This window comes from Pleurodeles waltl, chromosome 12, assembly GCF_031143425.1.
Source record: "Pleurodeles waltl isolate 20211129_DDA chromosome 12, aPleWal1.hap1.20221129, whole genome shotgun sequence".
NCBI classification, from domain to species: domain Eukaryota; kingdom Metazoa; phylum Chordata; class Amphibia; order Caudata; family Salamandridae; genus Pleurodeles; species Pleurodeles waltl.
Genome location: NC_090451.1, coordinates 192,267,379 through 192,292,253, shown reverse-complemented (window position 1 = coordinate 192,292,253; position 24,875 = coordinate 192,267,379). Strand labels below are relative to the sequence as shown.

The window sequence follows — 24,875 nt, the reverse complement described above, 5'->3', positions numbered from 1 at the left end:
TGGCCAAGAAGCAACCCTCTTGAGGGTTTGTGTGCACATTCCACCCGAGTTAAGGCTGTGACCATTGCATTGGCACACAGATTTCTGGTCCTACACATCTGCCAGGCAGCAATGTGGCCATCACTGCACATGTAACCAAGCACTACTGCCTGGACAGTCAAGTCTGTAGGGATGGGCACTTCAAACCTGCAGGACTTATTAGTGTGAAATTGTTTTGCAGGCTCTCTTCCGGGAGGTTTTGCTTTTGTATCTATTCTGAGGCAAGAAATGTGCAGCTAGAGGTCTCTGTCAAATGAACACGTTACTTACCTTCTGTAATGGCTTGCCCGGTAGAGACTCCATCTAGCTGCAGAATCCCTACTAACTGCCCCATCCTCCCCGCTCTGCAAACAGGTTTCTAGTGTCAAGGCTGTTTTCCTTTTAGGGCCCTCCCACACCAGTGGTCAGTGTTCTTTGTGGCTTTGCACTCCTGGCGTGGAAAGCCGCAAAAAGAAACTGACATCAGTGCACTGGGGTTGTGCCTATATAGGTACTATGCATGTCACTTCTGGCTCGGATAACACCGCCAACACCATGCAGAGCTGAACAACGCCAACTACCGATGCAAGGGTACTGCTAAAAAAAAAACATTTACAGATCCAGTCTGACTCCTTGGGATAATTGTAAAGCATTGAATCTGTGGCTAGATAGAGTATCTACCAGAGAAGGCGTTACCAAAGGTAAGTAGCTTGTTTGTCAAAATGTCACCCTAGGGCCTCAGCCCTATTCTTTATGATTCTCTTATCATCCCAATCTCCTTCCTGAGAAATGGCCAGACCCCTTCCCAGTATCAGAGTATACTGAAAAGCCTTACTCTCCTTTCCTCCATTGTGTCTCACTCAGCTCACAGGAATGCAACAATCCGCAAATCTGTCTGGGGGTATTCCTCTACCTCCTCAGTCAGCCCTGGGTCTCCCAAAATGGAGCCTAGAGTTCTCCGTGTATAGTACCATTCACAGACATGCATACAACATACATGCAGTGCACAGCACTATATCATCCATGTATTGTAGCATTCACAGGCACAGATACAGCCAGCACATGCATATTACACACATGCACTGCACAGCACTACATACTAGCCTGATGTAGGCCAAGGGTAGGTTTAGCACACAACAGTGGAATTTTACATGAGTGAGGCTGTAGGCCTCATCCCATTGGCACAGGTACAAATGCCTATTCTCTTCTACTGATCACTACACGGTGCTGCCGCCAACACGCTCATGCTGCTTAACGCCTGGCAAAGCAGTAGCCTTTCACCACTATGAGGGTAGCGCTTTTACCCCTTCCGGTCCGAAAAGAACACAGTCCATGACTCAGGCCTATGTTATGGCGCTAATCCATGATCTGTGTTCACTCATGACATCAAACATCTACACCAGAGTTCCACACATCATTGGAGTTGGTGACACTCCAAGCAGGGGTACACGTCCATCGCTATGTCAGGGACTTTCCAACCCAACAAGCACCATTGGACTGATACAGATGTGTGCATATTTGCCAGTCTAGTATGAGCTTTTTCTGAATGGTTAGTCTTTGGACAAGATCAGGTTTGCAATATAATGTTTTAATGTGCTTCTCCCATACGATTCTTATGGATTTGCTTAGCCTCCCAAACGTATTTTTCTGTGCCCTTTTCTTTGGTTTATATGCCTCTATTTTTACTAGCATTGGATCACTGCACTTAAAATGTGGCCATTCTTTGTTTAAATCTTGATTCTTTTTCTTCAGGTCCGCCGAGTACCAAAAGTTAGGTTGTTTATAGAGGCCATTTTCAGATACTTTTTGCAGCTTGTTTCTAATAAATTCAATTATACTAATTTTTTTCTCGTTCCATATTAATGCATGGGGAATGTAGTCTTCCAGATGCGACATAGCCACATCTTTGGCAAGTAATAGTCTCATACTTAATAACCATTTGCCACCCTCAGGCAAATAAAGCAAGCGAAATGGCACCTCAAACGCACTGAGAAGTATGTACAAATCCTGACTGAGGCGCACAAGCCCACCACCTGGGCTTGCTATAGCGCAAAGTGGAAAAGCCTGTTTGTCCATTATTGTTCAGGAAAACTAGTAGATCTGGTTAATGCATTAGTGCACCTGCACCTTTAAAAATGAGGCTCACATACACTTGTTCTTACATTTAACTGCGGCAGCAGCACACATGCTAAACAGAGAACACGTGTCCCTACTCAAAATACCTTTTGTCAATTCTTTGATGTAAGGTCTTAAGAGATTAATTCCTTCAAAGATTCCTTTAGCCCATTCCTGGAATCTTAATAGAGTTTTAACAGGAATTACGGGGCTTCTATTTCAGCTATTTTCCTATTGTAAAATTCTATTTCTGTTGTGGATGTTTGCCTTTCTAGATGTAGTCACCTCACTTAGGAGAGTCAATGAGATGCAAGCACTAACAGTGGAAGAATCATTTATCCTGGTACATAAAGACAAAATCGTCTTCAGGACAAATCCAGAATTTCTTACAAACACGGTTTTCCCAGCTAACAAAAACCCAATCCATTGGGTTAGCCATCTTCTTCCCACACCTGCAGACAAAGAGAAAAAACACCACACACACTAGATATCAAGAGAGCACTGCTGCTCGACATTGACAAAACAAAATCCATCCGTAAAACAAAGCAGCTCTTCATTGCTTTTGCAAAACCTCACTTAGGAAAGCCAGCTTCTAAGAGCAGCATTGCTAGGTGTCTTGTTAGGTGTCTTGTTAGGTGTGTACAGACATTTCAAGTTAATTAAGCATACACTGCTTTTAGAGCCTAAACCACATTCAGCTCAAAAGCAGGAGGCTACGAAGGTCTTAAGAAACTTTCCCGTAGCAGACATTTGTAAAGTTGCTACATGGTCAACACACACAGGTTCACCAAGCACTATTATGTGGATATTCAAGCCCTTCTGGAGGCTCAGATTGACTGGACAATATTAAAGATCTTTTTCCAAACATCATCTTCTGCTTGTTAGTCACTGTTGGAGGAAATAGCTTTACAGTCTGTGCAGAGCTCGAGTATCATCAGTGGCACGTGCTGCAAACAGAAAATATAATTTAATCTGTAGACAACTGTTTGTAGCTTGTAGTGCTGTCAATTCACGTTTGCCTTTCTACCTCCTCAGAAGTGACCTTTGACCCAAAATATATATTATTTCTTAATTAGTCTCAAAGTGCAGTACGTTTAGTTTTTTTGTCTCGCTTCATTACTCTTGACTTTCATTACTCACCTGCTGGGTCAAAACAATCTGGGGTGAAGGCTTTGTCCTGGTGCATTTTAAGCTAAGGGAGGGAGGAGTCACAAGATATTTTGAGAGCAAAGACTTGATTGATGAAACACTGCACACCTCCATGCCCACACCCGTTGGCAGGAGTATGCGGGAGGTAGGAATCTACAGCAGTACAAGCTACAAACAGATGATTACAGGGTAAGTTGCATCTTCTTTACCCCCCTTCATGCTATTTCGGGCAGATACTCTAAGCAGATTTCTCACTGTCCTCCCTCCTGCCTCTCTAATAGTGACATACCCATTAGGTTTTTATGTATCTTAACCGTCCTATAAAATAGTTTGCTGATATTTAACCTGTTTGGTTCCTTTCTGTAAGCCTCAGTCAGGCGAAGGAAAAAGTAAAGGAAATGTTTTCATCCAGCCCTTGTACAGGCTGGTGTCTTCACTTCCAAAGTAGGCAGAGCTGTGACTGGAAGGTACCACTGGAAAAATATTTTCCACAACCATTCTGGCACCTGGGTATAATCTTAAGAAAGGCATCTGCTGACAAAAATGGTATCCACCAGAAGTAATGATACTGAATGTAAGTAACTTATTCTTCACAAAGATCAATTGAGTGTAAAGCATAACGTAATCTTAAATGTAGGTTTCCAGTTGACAAAAATGAGCAGGCAGCCTAGAAAAGAGTTCAAAGTTGTACAGAACTTGAAGAAACCCACAAGTCTACATAACCCTGCCGGACCTGAACAGAAACCTTGTAACAGTTTGATTCATTCTTAGCAAACGCTTTGAAAACGAGGATACAGGCATCCATTACACCCCAAGATCAGTCCACATTGTATGGGTGAGCAGTGTAATGTTATTCAAACCCCCTGTTTCATCCCTTAACCACTCAACAGTTGTGGGAGGTCCCTTTCAATTTCAGGCGCTCCACCTCTCTCGGAGAATCCCAGTCGAATTAGAGGTTTCTGTTAAAATGCAAGTTTATTAAACTGAAAGTACTACAAACAAGACTGTTTAGTGGTGAGTAGCTGACTTAAGCCTATCCCTAGGGCTTCAGTTGCAGTAATAGTAGTATTAGCAGCTGCAGTAGAAAATGGCGTACAATCCGTTGAGCTAGGGAGGGAGTGGCACAAGCCCTCCTTACCTACCAGATTCCTCACATAAATGAGGGAATAAATTATATTTGGTGCTGAGTGACTGCATAAATGAGTATGAAACCAATAATGTGATTAATGATGCTGAACGTGTGTCCACTGGTCTGTTATTTCTGTCAAAGAGTTAGAGTTAAAGGAAAAACACCATATTTGAGGATTTTTTGTGCTTCTTTGTCTTTTAAGAAAGCTATGGGCATCCTCCTTCTAGAACCCAGTTGGCATCCTCCTCCTCTTTGCCAAAAGTCAGTCCTTAAAAAGGTTAATAAAAGGCTAGTGAACAGATCACTTGGAGCTGTGCACGTAGTGCACATAGACCAGCAGAGTCGGATTGGTAAGGCAGGCAATGGGCGGTATTTGAGTTGAGCTGTGGGCTGCTTTTTTTATGAGCTGTATAGTGGTCGATTTGGGCTGTGTCTGTGCTGTTCAGATGCTGCCATCTGCCTTACTGGAGGCAGATGGGCCTCCATTACCTCCCTTTTACCAAGGGACGGAGGTGTCATTCCCAGTCTCTCGCTGGACTGGCCCATTAATGCATGCAGATTGAGCAGGCAGGGGGCTTGAGCAGAAGTAGCCTCACTTATGTTCAGGTTTGGCCACATTCACAAGTGTGAACTAATCTGTGCACACTGAGTCCTGGCAGCATTTGCTTATTTATTTATCTCATTCAAGAAATCATGCCTGTACCTACACATTCAGAGTTCAGCTGTGGAGTACCCCTAGGATCCTTGTTGAGCCATTCACTGTTCAACATCTACATGGCTCCGCTCGTCCCAATCATTAGAAACTACCGACTGAACAGCTGATCATCTACATGAATGAAAACCACACAGTGGCCAAGAAGAACTTCAAAGACGGGATGGAAGCAGTCGCCGCCTGGATGAAGGAGAGCTGCCTTAAGCTAAACCCCGACAAGACTGAGATCCTCATCCTGGGACCCTCCTCCTCAGCCTGGGATGACTCCGGGTGGCCCTCCACACTTGGCAGCCCCCCACCCTTACAGACCACGCACGCAACCTCAGCGTCATACTCGACTCAGTGCTTACCATGACAAGACAGGTCAACTCCGTCGCCTCCACCTGCTTCCACTCCTCCGGAAGATCTTCAGATGGATCCCAAGCGACTACCACAAGACCGTAACACAAACCCTGATCATCAACAGACTTGACTACGCAACTCCCTCTAAGCCAGAACCACCCAGAAGAACCTGAGTAAGCTACGACAAATCCAGAACGCCTCCGCCAGACTCTTCCTGAACATCCCCCACCCAGAACACATCACAGGACACCTGAGAGATCTCCACTGGCTCCCCGTCAAGAAGAGGATCAACTTCAAGCTCCTCATACATGCTTACAAGGCCCTCCACAACCTTGGACACAGCTACCTCAACCAGTGCATCACCTTTTACTCCCCTGCCAGACCTCTCCGCTCCTCCCAGCAGTCACTCACCACCGTACCCTGCATAAGGAAGTCCTCGGCTGGAGGGAGATCTTTTACCCACCTTGCAGCGAAATGCTGGAACACCTTGCCTCTCCACTTCAGGCACTCGCTATCACTTCAGGAAGAACCTTAAGACCTGGCTCTTTGACTGAATCTTGAGGACCTACGCCCACAGCGCCTTGAGACCTACAGGTGAGTAGCGAGCTTTAAAAATGCAAATTGAATTGCCTCTTTTAGACAACACTCCCCATTCTTTTCATAATACTTAAAGCAGTGTTTTGCGATAAAGGCGCAATCCTCTAATGTGGGCCAACTTTTTTTAGTGTGCCTGGGCCTATTTTAAATCCCAATCCAACCATGTAGACCAGTCATACGTGAATGTTTTGTACTACTATGTACACCTGCTCTGAGGTGATATTCTGGGCCCTCCAGACGAGTCATCCTGCTGATTCTCTTTGACTTGTCTTTAGTGTTTGCTATCGTCTATCAGTGTAACATGTTGTGCCTTTATAAAATTGGGGGTGTTGATGAAGGTGAGAGCATTAGATTTTAATGAGATTCATCTTTGTGCCGTTATCATAGTAAAAACATTATTTGCTTTGTGTGTAGTGTTGGAGTTTAATGAGCTACTGAGAAAGATGAGAAGCCTTTCTGTGCTAATGTACGATGAAAAAGCTATGGGCTCCATTGTGATTGGGAGCCTTGTGCCAGTATGAGATGGGGAACAGTAGTGTGAAATGGGGAGCATTAGGTAAGATGAACTTTAGTGTGAGATGTAGGGGTTTGTTTTTACTTTGAGATGGGGTTAGTACATTCATATCAGATGATTGTTAACCTGCTGTAGTGAAATAGAGCAATGGTAAGAAAATGTTTATAACCAGATGTGTAGTGGAGTGATACGTGCCGGCATGTGATTTGGAAAGGTTGGTTTGCAAGACAGTAAAAACTTGTGGTATTCATTGTGAATTAGTCCCTTTAGAAGAAGTGTTTAACCTAGTGACATCAGTAAACGAGATGTAGATAAGATGACTACATAGAGTTAGGATTAGGAATGTTCAAAGCAGATTTACTTAAGCAGATACTGGCGTGTGAAGGGTGAGTAGTGATGATGGGGGTATAGAGGGATTACTTAGTTGGGAACATTTTTCAGGTTGGAAAGGTGGCTCTTCAGGGCACGCTTGAGCTAAGGGAGTTACAGGGTAGCTTGGTATTGGTGGGGAGGGAGCTCAAGTCGACGGCTTTAAAGAACCATTGCTTTGAGGTAGTGCAAATTGGCTTTAGAACAGGGACAGCATTTTGGTAGGTGGAACATAGAGTAGAAGCCAGTGTGTGATTAAATATGAAGATGAAAGAGGGGGGATGGTGATGTGCCATGAATGGCTTTGAATATAAAGATAATAAGGCTGTAGTGTACCCTGTCAAAGGCTAAAACTCAATTTGCTTGATGCTTGTAAAATTAAGTGTATCTGTCTAGGAAGATTGAAAAGTGTTCTTGAAGATTTTTGTGATAGGGGAGAAGGAGTACTGTGAGTTTTACGAGTAAGCTTTCGCTGTTAATGATGTATCGTCCTTAGTAGTGGGAACCTAGGGGGGAGACAGCGAAGGAGTTAAAGGACCTGAAACACATGGTAGAACTGGATGACAAGATTCCTAACTGAGGGAGAATAACTGTTTCTGGGATTAAATCTATAGGGTTGGACATAAGAGAAAGGTTTGACATCTCTGTTTTTAAATTGTGCATTAGAGCCATCTAGTGTCTGTGTGTTCAGAGGAAATGTGTTTTGCCGGATCGTAAAATGTGATGGAGGGAAAGCAGTAAAGTAATTGTGTGTAATTGGCATACAGATGGTAAGATATACCAAAGGATGAGGTATTGTTACTAAGCAAGATGAAATAAGGGATAGTAGGCATCATGCTAGGATGAATCTTTCGAAAGTACCATGTGGCACGGAGGTCTCCAATGAGATAGAATAGTAACAGGATACTGATACCTGTATCTACAATTCTTAGGCAGAGACGAGGGAAGTGAGTAGAGCGTAATTGTTGAAAGTGTAGAAAGCAGCACGGAGCTCAAGGAGTATCAGGGAAGAGGAGAAGGGGTTGTGCTGAGTGGAATTAAAAGGTAGGTACGTCAATGATGGCTATTTTGATGAGATTGGTGAAAGCTGAATTGTACCGGTTTGAGCAAGTTGGTGTTGATGGGGTGGCTTGTGATCCAGGGAAAGTTAGAAAGAGTGTGTTGGTGAGATGGATAATGTAATGTTGACTAAAGAGTCAGGACTAGCTAGAAAGTAGAGAGTGACCGAAGTGGCAAATGAGAGCTCTGAAAGACAGAGGAGGCAGTTTATTAAGAGGATCATACAGGCCTCCCGGGGGGTGGGATATTAATGAGACCCTCCTTCCGTATTTCGTCCACCTGCTCCCCCAAACAGGAGCAAACTATCGCAGACTGCAGGAGAGCCCTTCACACCGTCTGAGATAGCGAGAAACCCAACACTGACCAGGGGACATTCTGGAACACCCTTTCTGCCACACTCGCCCAAATCTCCTTGCTTTGAATAGGTCCCATCCTCTATTGCCTTGCTTCCTCCAAGCCACCCCTCCAACCCTCTCTATACCCAAACAAAGTGCTTTTGGACCTGGGCACCCCCACTGGGCACTCACTCATGCATGGCGCTCTCGTCACCCTGGGTCCCGGCTTTACTCGTTCACTTCTATCCCACACAGTCTGTACGTACGCCTTGGCCATTTCCTTTGCTCTCCTGCTATGGTACCTGTAATACAGTATACAGACTATCTGGGTTGAGTAATATCTGACCATGATGCACATATTATGGACGTTAGCTGGGCACCTCCCTTGCCCCCCACACCTTGCCTGGAGGCTGCTGCATGACTGCCTCGAGGACCCGGTGTTCTGGAAGGAGCCATCCTAGGGAAACATGCATCGAATAGATTGCCGGAGTCCCTAGGACTCTCGGGAGGACATAGCGGTGGCTGAGCAGACCCTAGAGTACCTCAGTAACGAGGTAAACCTCTTCAGAGCCCTGGCAGGCGTTCGCTCCCAAATACAGTTCTGGCACCCTCTCCCCTTGGCCCCCATTAGCAAGGTTGCCCTGGTGAAAATTGTGATTTTGCCACATCTTCTTTGCCACATCTTCTTTGTCATTTCGGGAACCTCCCAGTAATACCACCCGCTTCTTCTTTAAGTAGTTAAAAACCCTTGCTCTGTGCAAACAGCAGTTGTCAGTAGATCAGGAAGGTCTTGAGGCCCCATCTTTTGAAGCGTACTTCCTGGACAATGGTTGTCCTGCTGGACTGCTGGGTGCTACTTTGATGAAGCCTGCACGAAGACCAGATCTTTACCGGTACCCACACTCCATTGTTTACTCCTTCGGGAACACCCCATGCCCTTCTGGCCCCTTCAGGTGGCGGTGGCAAGGACCTGTATGGCCAGGGTACTTTTCTTACTCGGGCAATCCCGCTCTACTCCCCCAGCCTACCTTTAATTGGTCCTCCCTTTGGCTGGGACTATTACACTGCAGAAAAACTGTGGGTCTGGACTGACCATTCAATCCTCGAGATGGGTGATCTCTTTGCAGGGCGCTGTAAGGAAATGCCTCCTTGGCATGGTTACCCCCTGACTTTTTGCCTTTGCTGATGCTATGTTTTGAATTGAAAGTGTGCTGAGGCCTGCTAACCAGGCCCCAGCACCAGTGTTCTTTCCCTAACCTGTACTTTTGTATCCACAATTGGCACACCCTGGCATCCAGATAAGTCCCTTGTAAATGGTACCCCTGGTACCAAGGGCCCTGATGCCAAGGAAGGTCTCTAAGGGCTGCAGCATGACTTATGCCACCCTGGAGACCCCTCACTCAGCACAGACACACTGCTTGCCAGCTTGTGTGTGCTGGTGAGAGCAAAACGAGTAAGTCGACATGGCACTCCCCTCAGGGTGCCATGCCAGCCTCTCACTGCCTATGCAGGTATAGATAAGTCACCCCTCTAGCAGGCCTTACAGCCCTAAGGCAGGGTGCACTATACCATAGGTGAGGGCACCAGTGCATGAGCACTGTGCCCCTACAGTGTCTAAGCAAAACCTTAGACATTGTAAGTGCAGGGTAGCCATAAGAGTATATGGTCTGGGAGTCTGTTTTACACGAACTCCACAGCACCATAATGGCTACACTGAAAACTGGGAAGTTTGGTATCAAACTTCTCAGCACAATAAATGCACACTGATGCCAGTGTACATTTTATTGTAAAATACACCACAGAGGGCACCTTAGAGGTGCCCCCTGAAACCTTAACCGACTATCTGTGTAGGCTGACTGGTTCCAGCAGCCTGCCACAACCGAGACATGTTGCTGGCCCCATGGGGAGAGTGCCTTTGTCACTCTGAGGCCAGTAACAAAGCCTGCACTGGGTGGAGATGCTAACACCTCCCCCAGGCAGGAGCTGTCACACCTGGCGGTGAGCCTCAAAGGCTCACCCCTTTGTGCCAGCACCGCAGGACACTCCAGCTAGTGGAGTTGCCCGCCCCCTCCAGCCACGGCCCCCACTTTTGGCGGCAAGGCCGGAGAAAATAATGAGAAAAACAAGGAGGAGTCACTGACCAGTCAGGACAGCCCCTAAGGTGTCCTGAGCTGAAGTGACTCTAACTTTTAGAAATCCTCCATCTTGCAGATGGAGGATTCCCCAATAGGATTAGGGATGTGACCCCCTCCCCTTGGGAGGAGGCACAAAGAGGGTGTACTCACCCTCCGGGCTAGTAGCCATTGGCTACTAACCCCCCAGACCTAAACACGCCCTTAAATTTAGTATTTAAGGGCTTCCCTGAACCTAAAACTTTAGATTCCTGAAACTACAAGAAGAAGAGGACTGCTGAGCTGAAAAACCCCTGCAGAGGAAGAACAGAAGACACCAACTGCTTTGGCCCCAGACTTACCGGCCTGTCTCCTGCCTTCCAAAGAAACCTGCTCCAGCGACGCTTTCCAAGGGACCAGCGACCTCTGAATCCTCTGAGGACTGCCCTGCTTCAAGAAAGACAAGAAACTCCCGAGGACAGCGGCACTGCTCCAAAAGAACTGCAACTTTGTTACAGAGGAGCAGATTTAAAGACCCCTGCAAATCCCCGCAAGAAGCGTGAGACTTGCAACACTGCACCTGGCGACCCCGACTCGACTGGTGGAGAACCAACACCTCAGGGAGGACCCTCCGGCGACTCCGAGACCGTGAGTAACCAAAGTTGTCCCCCCTGAGCCCCCACAGCGACGCCTGCAGAGGGAATCCCGAGGCTCCCCCTGACTGCGACTGCCTGAACCTAAAGTCCCGACGGCTGGAAAAGACCCTGCACGCGCAGCCCCCAGCACCTGAAGGAACGGAGCTTCTGTGCAGGAGTGACCCCCAGGAGGCCCTCTCCCTTGCCCAGGTGTTGGCTACCCCGAGGAGCCCCCCCCTGGCCTGCCTGCACCGCTGAGGAGACCCCTTGGTCTCTCATTGAAAACCATTGAAAACCCGACGCGTGTTTGCACACTGCACCCGGCCGCCCCCGCGCTGCTGAGGGTGTACTTTTTGTGCTGACCTGTGTCCCCCCCGGTGCCCTACAAAACCCCCCTGGTCTGCCCTCCGAAGACGCGGGTACTTACCTGCTGGCAGACTGGAACCGGGGCACCCCCTTCTCTCCATTGAAGCCTATGTGTTTTGGGCACCTCTTTGACCTCTGCACCTGACCAGCCCTGAGCTGCTGGTGTGGTGACTTTGGGGTTGCTCTGAACCCCCAACGGTGGGCTACCTTGGACCAAAAACTGAGACCTGTAAGTGACTTACTTACCTGTTAAAAATAACAATACTTTACCTCCACCAGGAACTGTGAAAATTGCACTGTGTCCACTTTTAAAACAGCTATTTGTGTTTTATGTAAAAAGTATAAATGCTAATGTAATGATTCAAAGTTCCTAAAGTACTTACCTGCAATACCTTTCAAATGAGATATTACATGTAGAATTTGAACCTGTGGTTCTTAAAATAAACTAAGAAAATATATTTTTCTATAACAAAACCTATTGGCTGGATTTGTCTCTGAGTGTGTGTTCCTCATTTATTGCCTGTGTGTATGTACAACAAATGCTTAACACTACTCCTTGGATAAGCCTACTGCTCGACCACACTACCACAAAATAGAGCATTAGTATTATCTCTTTTTGCCACTATCTTACCTCTAAGGGGAACCCTTGGACTCTGTGCATGCTATTCCTTACTTTGAAATAGCACATACAGAGCCAACTTCCTACATTGGTGGATCAGCGGTGGGGTACAAGACTTTGCATTTGCTGGACTACTCAGCCAATACCTGACCACACGACAAATTCCAAAAATTGTCATTAGAAATTGATTTTTGCAATTTGAAATTTTTCTAAATTCTTTAAAGTCCTGCTAGGGCCTTGTGTTAGTCCCTGTTAGCATTTCTTTTAGAGTTTAAAAGTTTGGTAAAAGTTTGAATTAGATTCTAGAACTAGTCTTTAGATTCTTAAAAAGTATTCCAACTTTTAGAAGCATAATGTCTAGCACAGATGTGAATGTGGTGGAACTCGACACCACACCTTACCTCCATCTTCAGATGAGAGAGCTAAGGTCACTCTGTAAACTAAAGAAAATAGCAATGGGCTCCAGACCTTCCAAACTACAGCTCCAGGATCTGTTGGAAGAGTTTGAAAGAGCCAACCCCTCTGAGGATGGCAACACAGAGGATGATGATAGTGACTTGGCGGGTGATTCCCCCCCACCAGTCCTATCTAGGGAGAACAGGGCCTCTCAAGCCCTGACTCCAAAAATAATAGTCAGAGATGCTGGTTCCCTCACAGGAGGGACCAACCTCTCTGAAATCACTGAGGATAACCCCAGTGAAGAGGACATCCAGTTAGCCAGGATGACCAAAAGATTGGCTTTGGAAAGACAGATCCTAGCCATAGAAAGGGAAAGACAAGAGATGGGCCTAGGACCCATCAATGGTGGCAGCAACATAAATAGGGTCAGAGATTTTCCTGACATGTTGAAAATCCCTAAAGGGATTGTAACTAAATATGAAGATGGTGATGACATCACCAAATGGTTCACAGCTTTTGAGAGGGCTTGTGTAACCAGAAAAGTGAACAAATCTCACTGGGGTGCTCTCCTTTGGGAAATGTTCACAGGAAAGTGCAGGGATAGACTCCTCACACTCTCTGGAAAAGATGCAGAATCTTATGACCTCATGAAGGGAACCCTGATTGAGGGCTTTGGATTCTCCACTGAGGAGTATAGGATTAGATTCAGGGGGGCTCAAAAATCCTCGAGCCAGACCTGGGTTGCCTTTGTAGACTACTCAGTAAAAACACTAGATGGTTGGATTCAAGGCAGTGGTGTAAGTGATTATGATGGGCTGTACAATTTATTTGTGAAAGAACACCTGTTAAGTAATTGTTTCAATGATAAACTGCATCAGCATCTGGTGGACCTAGGACCAATTTCGCCCCAACAATTGGGAAAGAAGGCGGACCACTGGGTCAAGACTAGGGTGTCCAAAACTTCCACAGGGGGTGACCAAAAGAAAGGGGTCACAAAACCTCCCCAGGGGAAAGGTGGTGAGACAGCCAAAAACAAAAATAGTAAAGAGTCTTCTACAGGCCCCCAAAAACCTGCACAGGAGGGTGGGCCCAGAGCCTCTTCACAAAACAATTCTGGGTACAAGGGTAAAAACTTTGATCCCAAAAAGGCCTGATGTCGTAGCTGTAGTCAGTCTGGACACCAAACTGGAGACAAGGCCTGTCCCAAGAAAAATACCACTTCAAACTCCACTCCAGCTAACACTGGAATGGCTAGTCTCCAAGTGGGATCAACAGTGTGCTCAGAGCAAATCAGGTGTCACACTGAAGCTACATTAGTCTCTGAGGGTGGGGTGGATTTAGCCACACTGGCTGGCTGGCCCCCTAACATGCAAAAATACAGGCAGCAGCTCTTAATTAATGGGACAAGTGTAGAGGGCCTGAGGGATACAGGTGCCAGTGTCACTATGGTGACAGAGAAACTGGTTTCCCCTGGCCAATACCTGACTGGAAAAACCTATCCAGTCACCAATGCTGACAATCAAACTAAAGTACATCCCATGGCAATGGTAACTTTAGTGTGGGGAGGGGTCAATGGCCTGAAACAGGTGGTGGTCTCCTCAAATATCCCAGTAGACTGTTTGCTTGGAAATGACCTGGAGTCCTCAGCATAGGCTGAGGTAGAACTGAAAACCCATGCAGCCATGCTGGGTATCCCTGAACTGGTGTGTGTCAAGACAAGGGCACAGTGCAAGGCACAGGGTGAAAAAGTAGAGCTGGAGTCTGGAAAAAGGGCCCAGCCTACCAAGAGGAAAGGAAAGTCAGCTGGGAAACCAGCTGCAACACAACAAGAAAAAGAGAACCTCTCTTCTCAGGAAGAAGTTCTGCCCTCTGAGGGAACTGAGCCTATGGAGTTGGAACCTTATCAGGTTGAGCTCTTAGGCCCAGGGGGACCCTCAAGGGAAGAGTTGTGTAAGGGACAAGAAACCTGTCCCTCTTGAAGGCCTTAGGCAGCAAGCTGCTGAAGAGTCCAAAGGCAAGAAAAATGGAACACATAGGGTCTATTGGGAAGATGGACTCCTGTACACTGAGGCAAGAGATCCAAAACCTGGTGCCACTAGAAGAGTGGTAGTGCCTCAGGGTTTCAGAGAGTTTATTCTGACCTTAGCCCATGATATTCCCCTTGCTGGGCATTTGGGACAAACCAAGACGTGGGAGAGGTTAGTCAACCACTTCTACTGGCCCAACATGTCCCAGAAGGTTAAGGAGTTTTGCCTCTCCTGTCCCACCTGTCAAGCCAGTGGTAAGACAGGTGGACACCCAAAGGCCCCCCTCATTCCACTTCCAGTGGTGGGGTTCCCCTTTGAAAGAGTGGGAGTGGACATAGTGGGTCCACTTGAACCTCCCACAGCCTCAGGAAATATGTACATCATAGTAGTAGTGGATCATGCTACTAGGTATCCTGAAGCTATTCCCCTTAGGTCGACTACTGCCCCTGCAGTAGCCAAGGCCCTCATTGGTATCTTTACCAGAGTGGGCTTCCCTAAGGAGGTGGTGTCTGACAGAGGTACCAACTTCATGTCAGCATACCTGAAACAAATGTGGAATGAGTGTGGAGTGACTTATAAGTTCACTACACCATATCATCCACAAACTAATGGCCTTGTTGAGAGATTCAACAAGACATTAAAGGGCATGATCATGGGGCTCCCAGAAAAACTCAAAAGGAGATGGGATGTCCTCTTGCCATGTCTGCTTTTCGCTTACAGAGAGGTGCCTCAGAAGGGAGTAGGGTTCTCACCCTTTGAAGTTCTGTTTGGCCACCCTGTAAGGGGACCACTTGCTCTTGTTAAAGAAGGCTGGGAGAGACCTCTTCATGAGCCTAAACAAGACATAGTGGACTATGTACTTGGCCTTTGCTCAAGGATGGCAGAGTACATGGAAAAGGCAAGTAAAAACCTTGAGGCCAGCCAACAACTCCAGAAGTTTTGGTATGACCAAAATGCTGCACTGGTTGAATTTCAACCAGGGCAGAAAGTCTGGGTTTTGGAGCCTGTGGCTCCCAGGGCACTCCAGGACAAATGGAGTGGCCCTTACCCAGTACTAGAGAGGAAGAGTCAGGTCACCTACCTGGTAGACCTGGGCACTAGCAGGAGCCCCAAGAGGGTGATCCATGTGAACCGCCTTAAGCTCTTCCATGACAGGGCTGATGTAAATCTGTTGATGGTAACAGATGAGGACCAGGAAGCTGAGAGTGAGCCTCTCCCTGATCTCCTCTCATCAGACCCAAAAGATGGTCAGTGGATGGAGTGATCTACTCAGACACCCTCTCTAGCCAACAGCAATCTGACTGTAGGAAGGTCCTACAGCAGTTTGCTGAACTCTTTTCCCTAACCCCTGGTCAGACACACCTGTGTACCCATGATGTGGACACAGGAGACAGCATGCCTGTCAAAAACAAAATATTCAGACAGTCTGATCAAGTTAAGGAAAGCATCAAGGTGGAAGTCCACAAGATGCTGGAATTGGGAGTAATTGAGCACTCTGACAGCCCCTGGGCTAGCCCAGTGGTCTTAGTCCCCAAACCTCATACCAAAGAAGGAAAGAGAGAGATGAGGTTTTGTGTGGACTACAGAGGTCTTAATTCTGTCACCAAGACAGATGCCCATCCCATTCCTAGAGCTGACGAGCTGATTGACAAATTAGGTGCTGCCAAATTCTTAAGTACCTTTGACTTAACAGCAGGGTACTGGCAAATCAAAATGGCACCTGGAGCAAAAGAGAAAACAGCATTCTCCACACCTGATGGGCATTATCAGTTTACTGTTATGCCCTTTGGTTTAAAGAATGCCCCTGCCACCTTCCAAAGGTTGGTGAATCAAGTCCTTGCTGGGTTGGAGTCCTTTAGTGCAGCTTATCTGGATGATATTGCTGTCTTTAGCTCCAACTGGCAGGATCACCTGGTCCACCCGAAGAAGGTTTTGAAGGCTCTGCAATCAGCAGGCCTCTCTATCAGGGCATCCAAATGCCAGATAGGGCAGGGAACTGTGGTTTACTTGGGACACCTTGTAGGTGGAGGCCAAGTTCAGCCACTCCAGCCTAAGATCCAGACTATTCTGGACTGGGCAGCTCCAAAAACCCAGACTCAAGTCAGGGCATTCCTTGGCTTGACTGGGTAATATAGGAGGTTTGTGAAGGGATATGGATCCATTGTGACAGCCCTCACAGAACTCACCTCCAAGAAAATGCTCAAGAAAGTAAACTGGACTGTAGAATGCCAACAGGCCTTTGACACCCTGAAGCAAGCTATGAGCACAGCACCAGTTCTAAAAGCTCCAGATTACTCCAAGCAATTCATTGTGCAAACAGATGCCTCTGAACATGGGATAGGGGCAGTTTTGTCCCAAACAAATGATGATGGCCTTGACCAGCCTGTTGCTTTCATTAGCAGGAGGTTACTCCCCAGGGAGCAGCGTTGGAGTGCCATTGAGAGGGAGGCCTTTGTTGTGGTTTGGTCCCTGAAGAAGCTGAGACCATACCTCTTTGGTACTCACTTCCTAGTTCAAACTGACCACAGACCTCTCAGGTGGCTGATGCAAATGAAAGGTGAAAATCCAAAACTGTTGAGGTGGTCCATCTCCCTACAGGGAATGGATTTTATAGTGGAACACAGACCTGGGACTGCCCATGCCAATGCAGATGGCCTTTCTAGGTTCTTCCACTTAGAAAATGAAGACTCTCTTGGGAAAGGTTAGTCTCATCCTCTTTCGTTTGGGGGGGGGGTTGTGTAAGGAAATGCCTCCTTGGCATGGTTACCCCCTGACTTTTTGCCTTTGCTGATGCTATGTTTTGAATTGAAAGTGTGCTGAGGCCTGCTAACCAGGCCCCAGCACCAGTGTTCTTTCCCTAACCTGTACTTTTGTATCCACAATTGGCACACCCTGGCATCCAGATAAGTCCCTTGTAAATGGTACCCCTGGTACCAAGGGCCCTGATGCCAAGGAAGGTCTCTAAGGGCTGCAGCATGACTTATGCCACCCTGGAGACCCCTCACTCAGCACAGACACACTGCTTGCCAGCTTGTGTGTGCTGGTGAGAGCAAAACGAGTAAGTCGACATGGCACTCCCCTCAGGGTGCCATGCCAGCCTCTCACTGCCTATGCAGGTTTAGATAAGTCACCCCTCTAGCAGGCCTTACAGCCCTAAGGCAGGGTGCACTATACCATAGGTGAGGGCACCAGTGCATGAGCACTGTGCCCCTACAGTGTCTAAGCAAAACCTTAGACATTGTAAGTGCAGGGTAGCCATAAGAGTATATGGTCTGGGAGTCTGTTTTACACGAACTCCACAGCACCATAATGGCTACACTGAAAACTGGGAAGTTTGGTATCAAACTTCTCAGCACAATAAATGCACACTGATGCCAGTGTACATTTTATTGTAAAATACACCACAGAGGGCACCTTAGAGGTGCCCCCTGAAACCTTAACCGACTATCTGTGTAGGCTGACTGGTTCCAGCAGCCTGCCACAACCGAGACATGTTGCTGGCCCCATGGGGAGAGTGCCTTTGTCACTCTGAGGCCAGTAACAAAGCCTGCACTGGGTGGAGATGCTAACACCTCCCACAGGCAGGAGCTGTCACACCTGACGGTGAGCCTCAAAGGCTCACCCCTTTGTGCCAGCACCGCAGGACACTCCAGCTAGTGGAGTTGCCCGCCCCCTCCGGCCACGCCCCCCACTTTTGGCGGCAAGGCCGGAGAAAATAATGAGAAAAACAAGGAGGAGTCACTGACCAGTCAGGACAGCCCCTAAGGTGTCCTGAGCTGAAGTGACTCTAACTTTTAGAAATCCTCCATCTTGCAGATGGAGGATTCCCCAATAGGATTAGGGATGTGACCCCCTCCCCTTGGGAGGAGGCACAAAGAGGGTGTTCTCACCCTCAGGGCTAGTAGCCATTGGCTACTAACCCCCCAGACCTAAACACGCCCTTAAATTTAGTATTTAAGGGCTTCCCTGAACCTAAAACTTTAGATTCCTGAAACTACAAGAAGAAGAGGACTGCTGAGCTGAAAACCCCCTGCAGAGGAAGAACAGAAGACACCAACTGCTTTGGCCCCAGACTTACCGGCCTGTCTCCTGCCTTCCAAAGAAACCTGCTCCAGCGACGCTTTCCCGGGGACCAGCGACCTCTGAATCCTCTGAGGACTGCCCTGCTTCAAGAAAGACAAGAAACTCCCGAAGACAGCGGCACTGCTCCAAAAGAACTGCAACTTTGTTACAGAGGAGCAGATTTAAAGACCCCTGCAAATCCCCGCAAGAAGCGTGAGACTTGCAACACTGCACCCGGCGACCCCGACTCGACTGGTGGAGAACCAACACCTCAGGGAGGACCCTCCGGCGACTCAGAGACCGTGAGTAACCAAAGTTGTCCCCCCTGAGCCCCCACAGCGACGCCTGCAGAGGGAATCCCGAGGCTCCCCCTGACCGCGACTGCCTGAACCTAAAGTCCTGACGGCTGGAAAAGACCCTGCACCCGCAGCCCCCAGCACCTGAAGGAATGGAACTTCTGTGCAGGAGTGACCCCCAGGAGGCCCTCTCCCTTGCCCAGGTGGTGGCTACCCCGAGGAGCCCCCCCCTGGCCTGCCTGCACCGCTGAAGAGACCCCTTGGTCTCTCATTGAAAACCATTGAAAACCCGACCACACTGCACCCGGCCGCCCCCACGCTGCTGAGGGTGTACTTTTTGTGCTGACCTGTGTCCCCCCCGGTGCCCTACAAAACCCCCCTGGTCTGCCCTCCGAAGACGCGGGTACTTACCTGCTGGCAGACTGGAACCGGGGCACCCCCTTCTCTCCATTGAAGCCTATGTGTTTTGGGCACCTCTTTGACCTCTGCACCTGACCAGCCCTGAGCTGCTGGTGTGGTGACTTTGGGTTTGCTCTGAACCCCCAACGGTGGGCTACCTTGGACCAAAAACTGAGACCTGTAAGTGACTTACTTACCTGTTAAAAATAACAATACTTTACCTCCCCCAGGAACTGTGAAAATTGCACTGTGTCCACTTTTAAAACAGCTATTTGTGTTTTATGTAAAAAGTATAAATGCTAATGTAATGATTCAAAGTTCCTAAAGTACTTACCTGCAATACCTTTCAAATGAGATATTACATGTAGAATTTGAACCTGTGGTTCTTAAAATAAACTAAGAAAATATATTTTTCTATAACAAAACCTATTGGCTGGATTTGTCTCTGAGTGTGTGTTCCTCATTTATTGCCTGTGTGTATGTACAACAAATGCTTAACACTACTCCTTGGATAAGCCTACTGCTCGACCACACTACCACAAAATAGAGCATTAGTATTATCTCTTTTTGCCACTATCTTACCTCTAAGGGGAACCCTTGGACTCTGTGCATGCTATTCCTTACTTTGAAATAGCACATACAGAGCCAACTTCCTACAGGCGCCATCTCCTCCCCTTTGACCAATTGACTGAAGACAGTGGACTCTCCACTGGGAAAGTTTCTTTACATAGGCATCTCACTCACACATGTGGTACCCTGTAGGATCTTGGGGGCAGGGAACCTGAGACGCATCCAGTACTTCATGCCATATTGAGCATGGGACCAGGTCGCCACCTTAGCACCTGGCTGTACAGAGCCATCCGAGACCTGACAATCACTTTGGTCGACACACTCTGCCACAAATGGGAGGATGGCTTTGGGAGGGTATTCCCATGATAAAGAGTAGGGTCTGGCGCTTGAATTCCCAAAGGTCTCCCACATCTCACAATCCAAGAACACTCAGGGACATATTTATAATCACCTAGCGTCACATTAGCATCATTATTATTTACATTAATGTGGGCCAACCAAGATGAAATCCTTGCGCCGTATTTACAGAGTGGTGCAATTCGTGCATTGTGCCACTCTGTAACCCTTTCCGCTACATTATGCCTGCACCAGACATAATGTATGCAACGGAGGCCCCGTAAGGGGGGGCGAAAAAATGGTGCAAGGAAATCTATGAGATTTCCTTGTTTCTTTGTGCCGTTTCTTTACGGCACTTTTAACGCTTGCTGAGAGCAGGCATTAAAGGGTGCTTCCATTATTTAGAATGGGTCCCTATGTACTTTGCAGGAGTAGCGCCAATATTTTGGCGCTACTCCTGCAGCGTACATCAATAGCGTCATGAAAAATTACGCTATTGCCCCCTACCCTGCGCCATGGTGTGCCGTATTTTGAATATGGCACACCCATGGTGGCGGTAGGGAGGGTGCTATGGGACACAGGGAAAGTGGCGCTATGCCCCACGGTTCTTTATATTACACAGAGCCTACCTCACTCCCACACAGCTGCACTGCTTTTTTCAGGAAACGCAATTTGCATGTCCCCGCTGTCAGGCTCCAGATGCCGCACTTTTGCATATGTTGTGGTCGTTTCCAGTCCTCCAGGATTACTGGTGTACCATTCATACTGGACTGCATGAGGTCACAGGACCTTCAGATGTCTACACATGGGAGGAATGCTCCCTCTGCATATTCAAACACATAAAACAATTTAAAGTACCAGCGCAGTTTCCAGCCCTGGCCCTGCTGCCGGCCAAACGCACAATTACACACACTCTGCTGGCGTTCACCGGTGGCCCCTCCAATGGAGATATGGAGAGGGACACTCCACAAGCGGGGCGCAGTGGAGGACAATGCCCTTACCTATGGGGAGATCAACTGGATCCATCAGCGGCCTATCTCTCCACAATGGGCTGCATTCCTTGTGCACGTCTGATAACTGGGTGGCAACGACGGTTTGCCCCTGTGAGGATTTCTTTTGCACCACACATCGGGATGGGACTCCCTCCCCCGAGATGGTCTTATTCCAGCATAATTCATAATTTCTGCTATCCTTATACCCTTCCTCCCCCTGCGCGAGCGCACCTCTCCTTCCGATGCTGGTTAATTTCTTATCTGTCATCTATGTCATTCACATTACAAACTGACACCACCCGATACATCCGCCCCTCATCCCCCTTTTCATTCATGGTTCCCTCCTAGTTCTATATCTCCGACTACACTAGAGAAAATTATAGGCACCAACCATCGGATTTCAGGACGGCACTGCGCACTACAGAATACCAGGGGTATCATTTGACATGATGATCACACAAAACTATACACTATCTGTCCTTCTGTTTTGCTTTTCATTGTGCCAAGATTTGTGTATTGACGCTCCATTGCACCATGAATACCCGATAAAGATGATCTTTTTAAAAATGAGGATCATAAAGGTCTCATGCGCTGCTGGCAGGTTGATTGGTAGAAGTGTCAAGACCAGTTCTTTGTGATAATTTGGGGAAAGACTGAATCATTGCAGAATGTTAGTGGGGTGGAGTTCAAGTGAGTGGCGTGTGTGTGTTCTTTTTAATTGAGGTATTTCTCGAGATGTGTGCTACCTTGCAGTTAGGGTGAGGAGGGCAGTGGAGCCAGTTCCCTAGGCCTGCCTTTCATCATGGCGTGCTATGGAGTACACGAGGTGAGTATAGTAGTTAGGTTTAGTGGAATCCAGTATCTTGCTGAACACGCAAAGTGCTTGTATAAAAATCTGCAGGATCTCTGGATTGTGGCTTTCCTCCATGTCTGCCATGGGGCACCCTCCATGTCAGCCATGGGGCACACTCCATGTCTTTAAAGGCCACATTGTAGACTTGATCCAAGCATGGGGAAGGGCAGGGAGAAAGTGTTGGAGGGATAATGTGAGGTTAAAATGTCCTGAAGTCGCCAAGGTACGTGGTGGAAAGCTTAAGGGGCAAGGTCCTTATGCGTTTAATCAAGATAGACAGGGATAGAGATCTGTTGTGTCTTGCATCTGCATACAGGGATTGATAGATGAGTATCAAGTAGTGATCAGAAGGAGAGTAATTTTGTCAGGAGTGGAGCATTGAAGAAGACTTTAGTATGAGATCCAAGACATTTCCATGAGAATAGGTCCAACAGTAACTCTGAAGAACATTACTAGGGGAGGAAGAAGGTGCACAGATAGAGGAGAGGAGAGGAAGAAAAGAGGCTGATGCACAAGATCTAGATTGTTGGTGTTCTGGTGTGCGAGTAGAGTGTAAGTGTGCTAACGTAGTGTACTGGACTTGTAGCATGGTAAACCTTTGGAATGTTCGCTTGTTAAGGGGAGTTTGATTGTACTAGCCTGACGGTTTTGTGAGTTGAGATGAGGTGGGTGTAAGAACACTAGTGTGAGAAGAGCAGTGTGGGTATACCACCACGAGGGCAGACGTAGGAACCCTAGCAGGTGAGGTGGATGTTGTTGTGGCTGGACGATGTTAGAATGATCAGAGTGAAAACTTAAGGGTCAGGTTTGGTGTGCTTTGTGATTAGTAATAGTAACAGACTATTAGGAGTGGTAAGGCTGATTGAATAGTAGCTTTGGTTTGCTACATTAATTGTATGGGTGGTGTCCTAGTGTGAAAGTAGTGGGTCAGGTGTGCTGTGGCGACCAGTGGCATTAAGCCACTTGCCTTTTCTTCCAAATTTTTTGTGCAGGTCTTATGATGACAACAATAGTACACTAGCTGATCTCTTTTCATTATTACACACCTTCCCAAGAGATAGGAATCCAGTTAATAGAATATTTGCTTGTAGCATGTTAGTGGTTTCAAACACAGCGATATGTGGACTGTTTGCGTGATTGATCAGTATATTTAAACTCTGATGTCTCCTCTGATTTTACATTTCTGCACCCCAGAAGATGAGGAGCATCCTTTGGTCCAGCCTGGTGAGAAGTACAAGGACTACGTGGCCCGGACAGAGAAGTACTGGATTCAATTAGCCCGGTCTAACATGGGTCCAGACGCCAAGGAGAAAAAGGTGCTGAAAGTGGCTCACGCCATGGCGCAGACTTTCTATGAGGAGCAGACCCCATCTGAGCAACAGCCGAGCACCGAAGATGTAGCGTGCTAATATTGTGTCCTCGTGCCCCTGCAAATATGGTGTAGCACACTCTGAGACTGCAAACGCTGAGCAGGCAAATAATATCATGTTCTTCTAACAGGCTCCCGTATCTGCCTGAGGCATTTTGTTTACTGCTTGGTTCTTGTCATCAGTACTGCTCCTCAGCACCCACATGGCTCATGAGTTGTCCTCTAAAGAGAAATAAGGCATACATATAAAAATCGACAGTGTTACCGGAGAGAGAAAGCAAGACTCTCTAATGCCCTGTTCTGCTTGGAGAGGTAGTACACACCGGGGTCTTAAACCACTCAGCCGTCGGAGGTGGCCTTAACAGTCGAGATTTGTATTTTTTTAAGGAAATCGACGTAGTACTTTAGTACTGGTATGTCCTGCTTTATAGTCCTAATGTTAGAGTAACCATTTTATTTCATAGATTGCGGAAGGACATCCTTAATGAAATGTGAAGACCTGGTGTGATTGCCTGGCCTTCTGAATATTTTTTGTTTGCTTTATTTACATCAGCGTGATCCTACTTTTGGGTACGTAATATGCCAATTTGACATAACTACAAACCGAAGGCTTAGTCTACCTACTTGTGACATGTAGAAGATACACAAAATGACCATGCTATCACATCAATGGATTCTACTCCTGTAATGCCTAGCACATGTTTATGTGCCTTTGCTAGTCTTTCTCCTCTGTGCTTTCTTGCAGAGATTTGAAGTAGTCCCTTGTTAAGTGTTTTTCCCTTTGCATTTTTTGCTTTTTCTGTTGTGAAAATACACGTTAAACATAAAGAAAAACACAGAGCTAGATGAGCTACTGACACCTGACAACTTGAGCTCTCTGCGTCCTTCCAGCAAGAGGCTAGTAAGGCTGTTTTGTGAGACGCATACGACTGGCTATCATGTCTTGGATTGATGTCACCAGCCCGTTTGGACCCAGACCTCCTTACCATGGACTCCTCTCTAGGTGTTGCCACCGTTTCACCCTATGTGCCATCCAGTCACCCAAAGGGTTTTTCCCATAATAAAGCTAAAACAGTTTTTAAAAGACAAGAGATTTTTGTGTTTGTGAGATATGTGTTGTAAGTCTGTCAAATTGCACATATTCTAGCTGCCTTCCTAACCCTTTTTTTTTTTATTTTTTATCTCAGAGCCTGTTTAAAAACAAAACTGAGTAATGTGGATAACTCTAAACCCTATATTTAGAGTTCATGAAGTTGAGACTGAAAGAAATACCTTCATATTGTACACCTACACCAATGCAGGTGTCATTGCTACAATAGGCATATCTCCCACACTTGAAGGTGTAGAATGATGGTTCTCACAACAGTGGGGCAAGTGGTGCAGCTGTGATCAGGCCTAGCAGTCTAATCTCACTTTCCAGTCCAGCAGCACTTTGTGAAGCTCCTTTATGCTAATTTTATGAACCATTTGTCTGCCTGTACCTCAGGAGTTTCAGGTATCAA

General features: G+C 47.1%; 1 protein-coding gene across 3 annotated transcripts in view; it reads left to right on the top strand.

The window, feature by feature from the left end:
- The window catches only part of KLHDC4 (kelch domain containing 4), a 312,074-nt gene extending 287,612 nt beyond the window's left edge, over positions 1 to 24,462 (top strand). Inside the window, exon 12 of one of the 3 annotated variants that reach the window (XM_069216836.1) lies at positions 23,199 to 24,462. In XM_069216836.1, coding sequence (XP_069072937.1) covers positions 23,199 to 23,413 — 215 coding nt within the window. In that variant the 3' untranslated portion in view covers positions 23,414 to 24,462. The remainder of the gene's footprint in view (positions 1 to 23,198) is intronic. The other 2 variants (XM_069216835.1, XM_069216837.1) reach the window with 2 other exon arrangements.
- Positions 24,463 to 24,875: the final 413 nt, after the last annotated feature.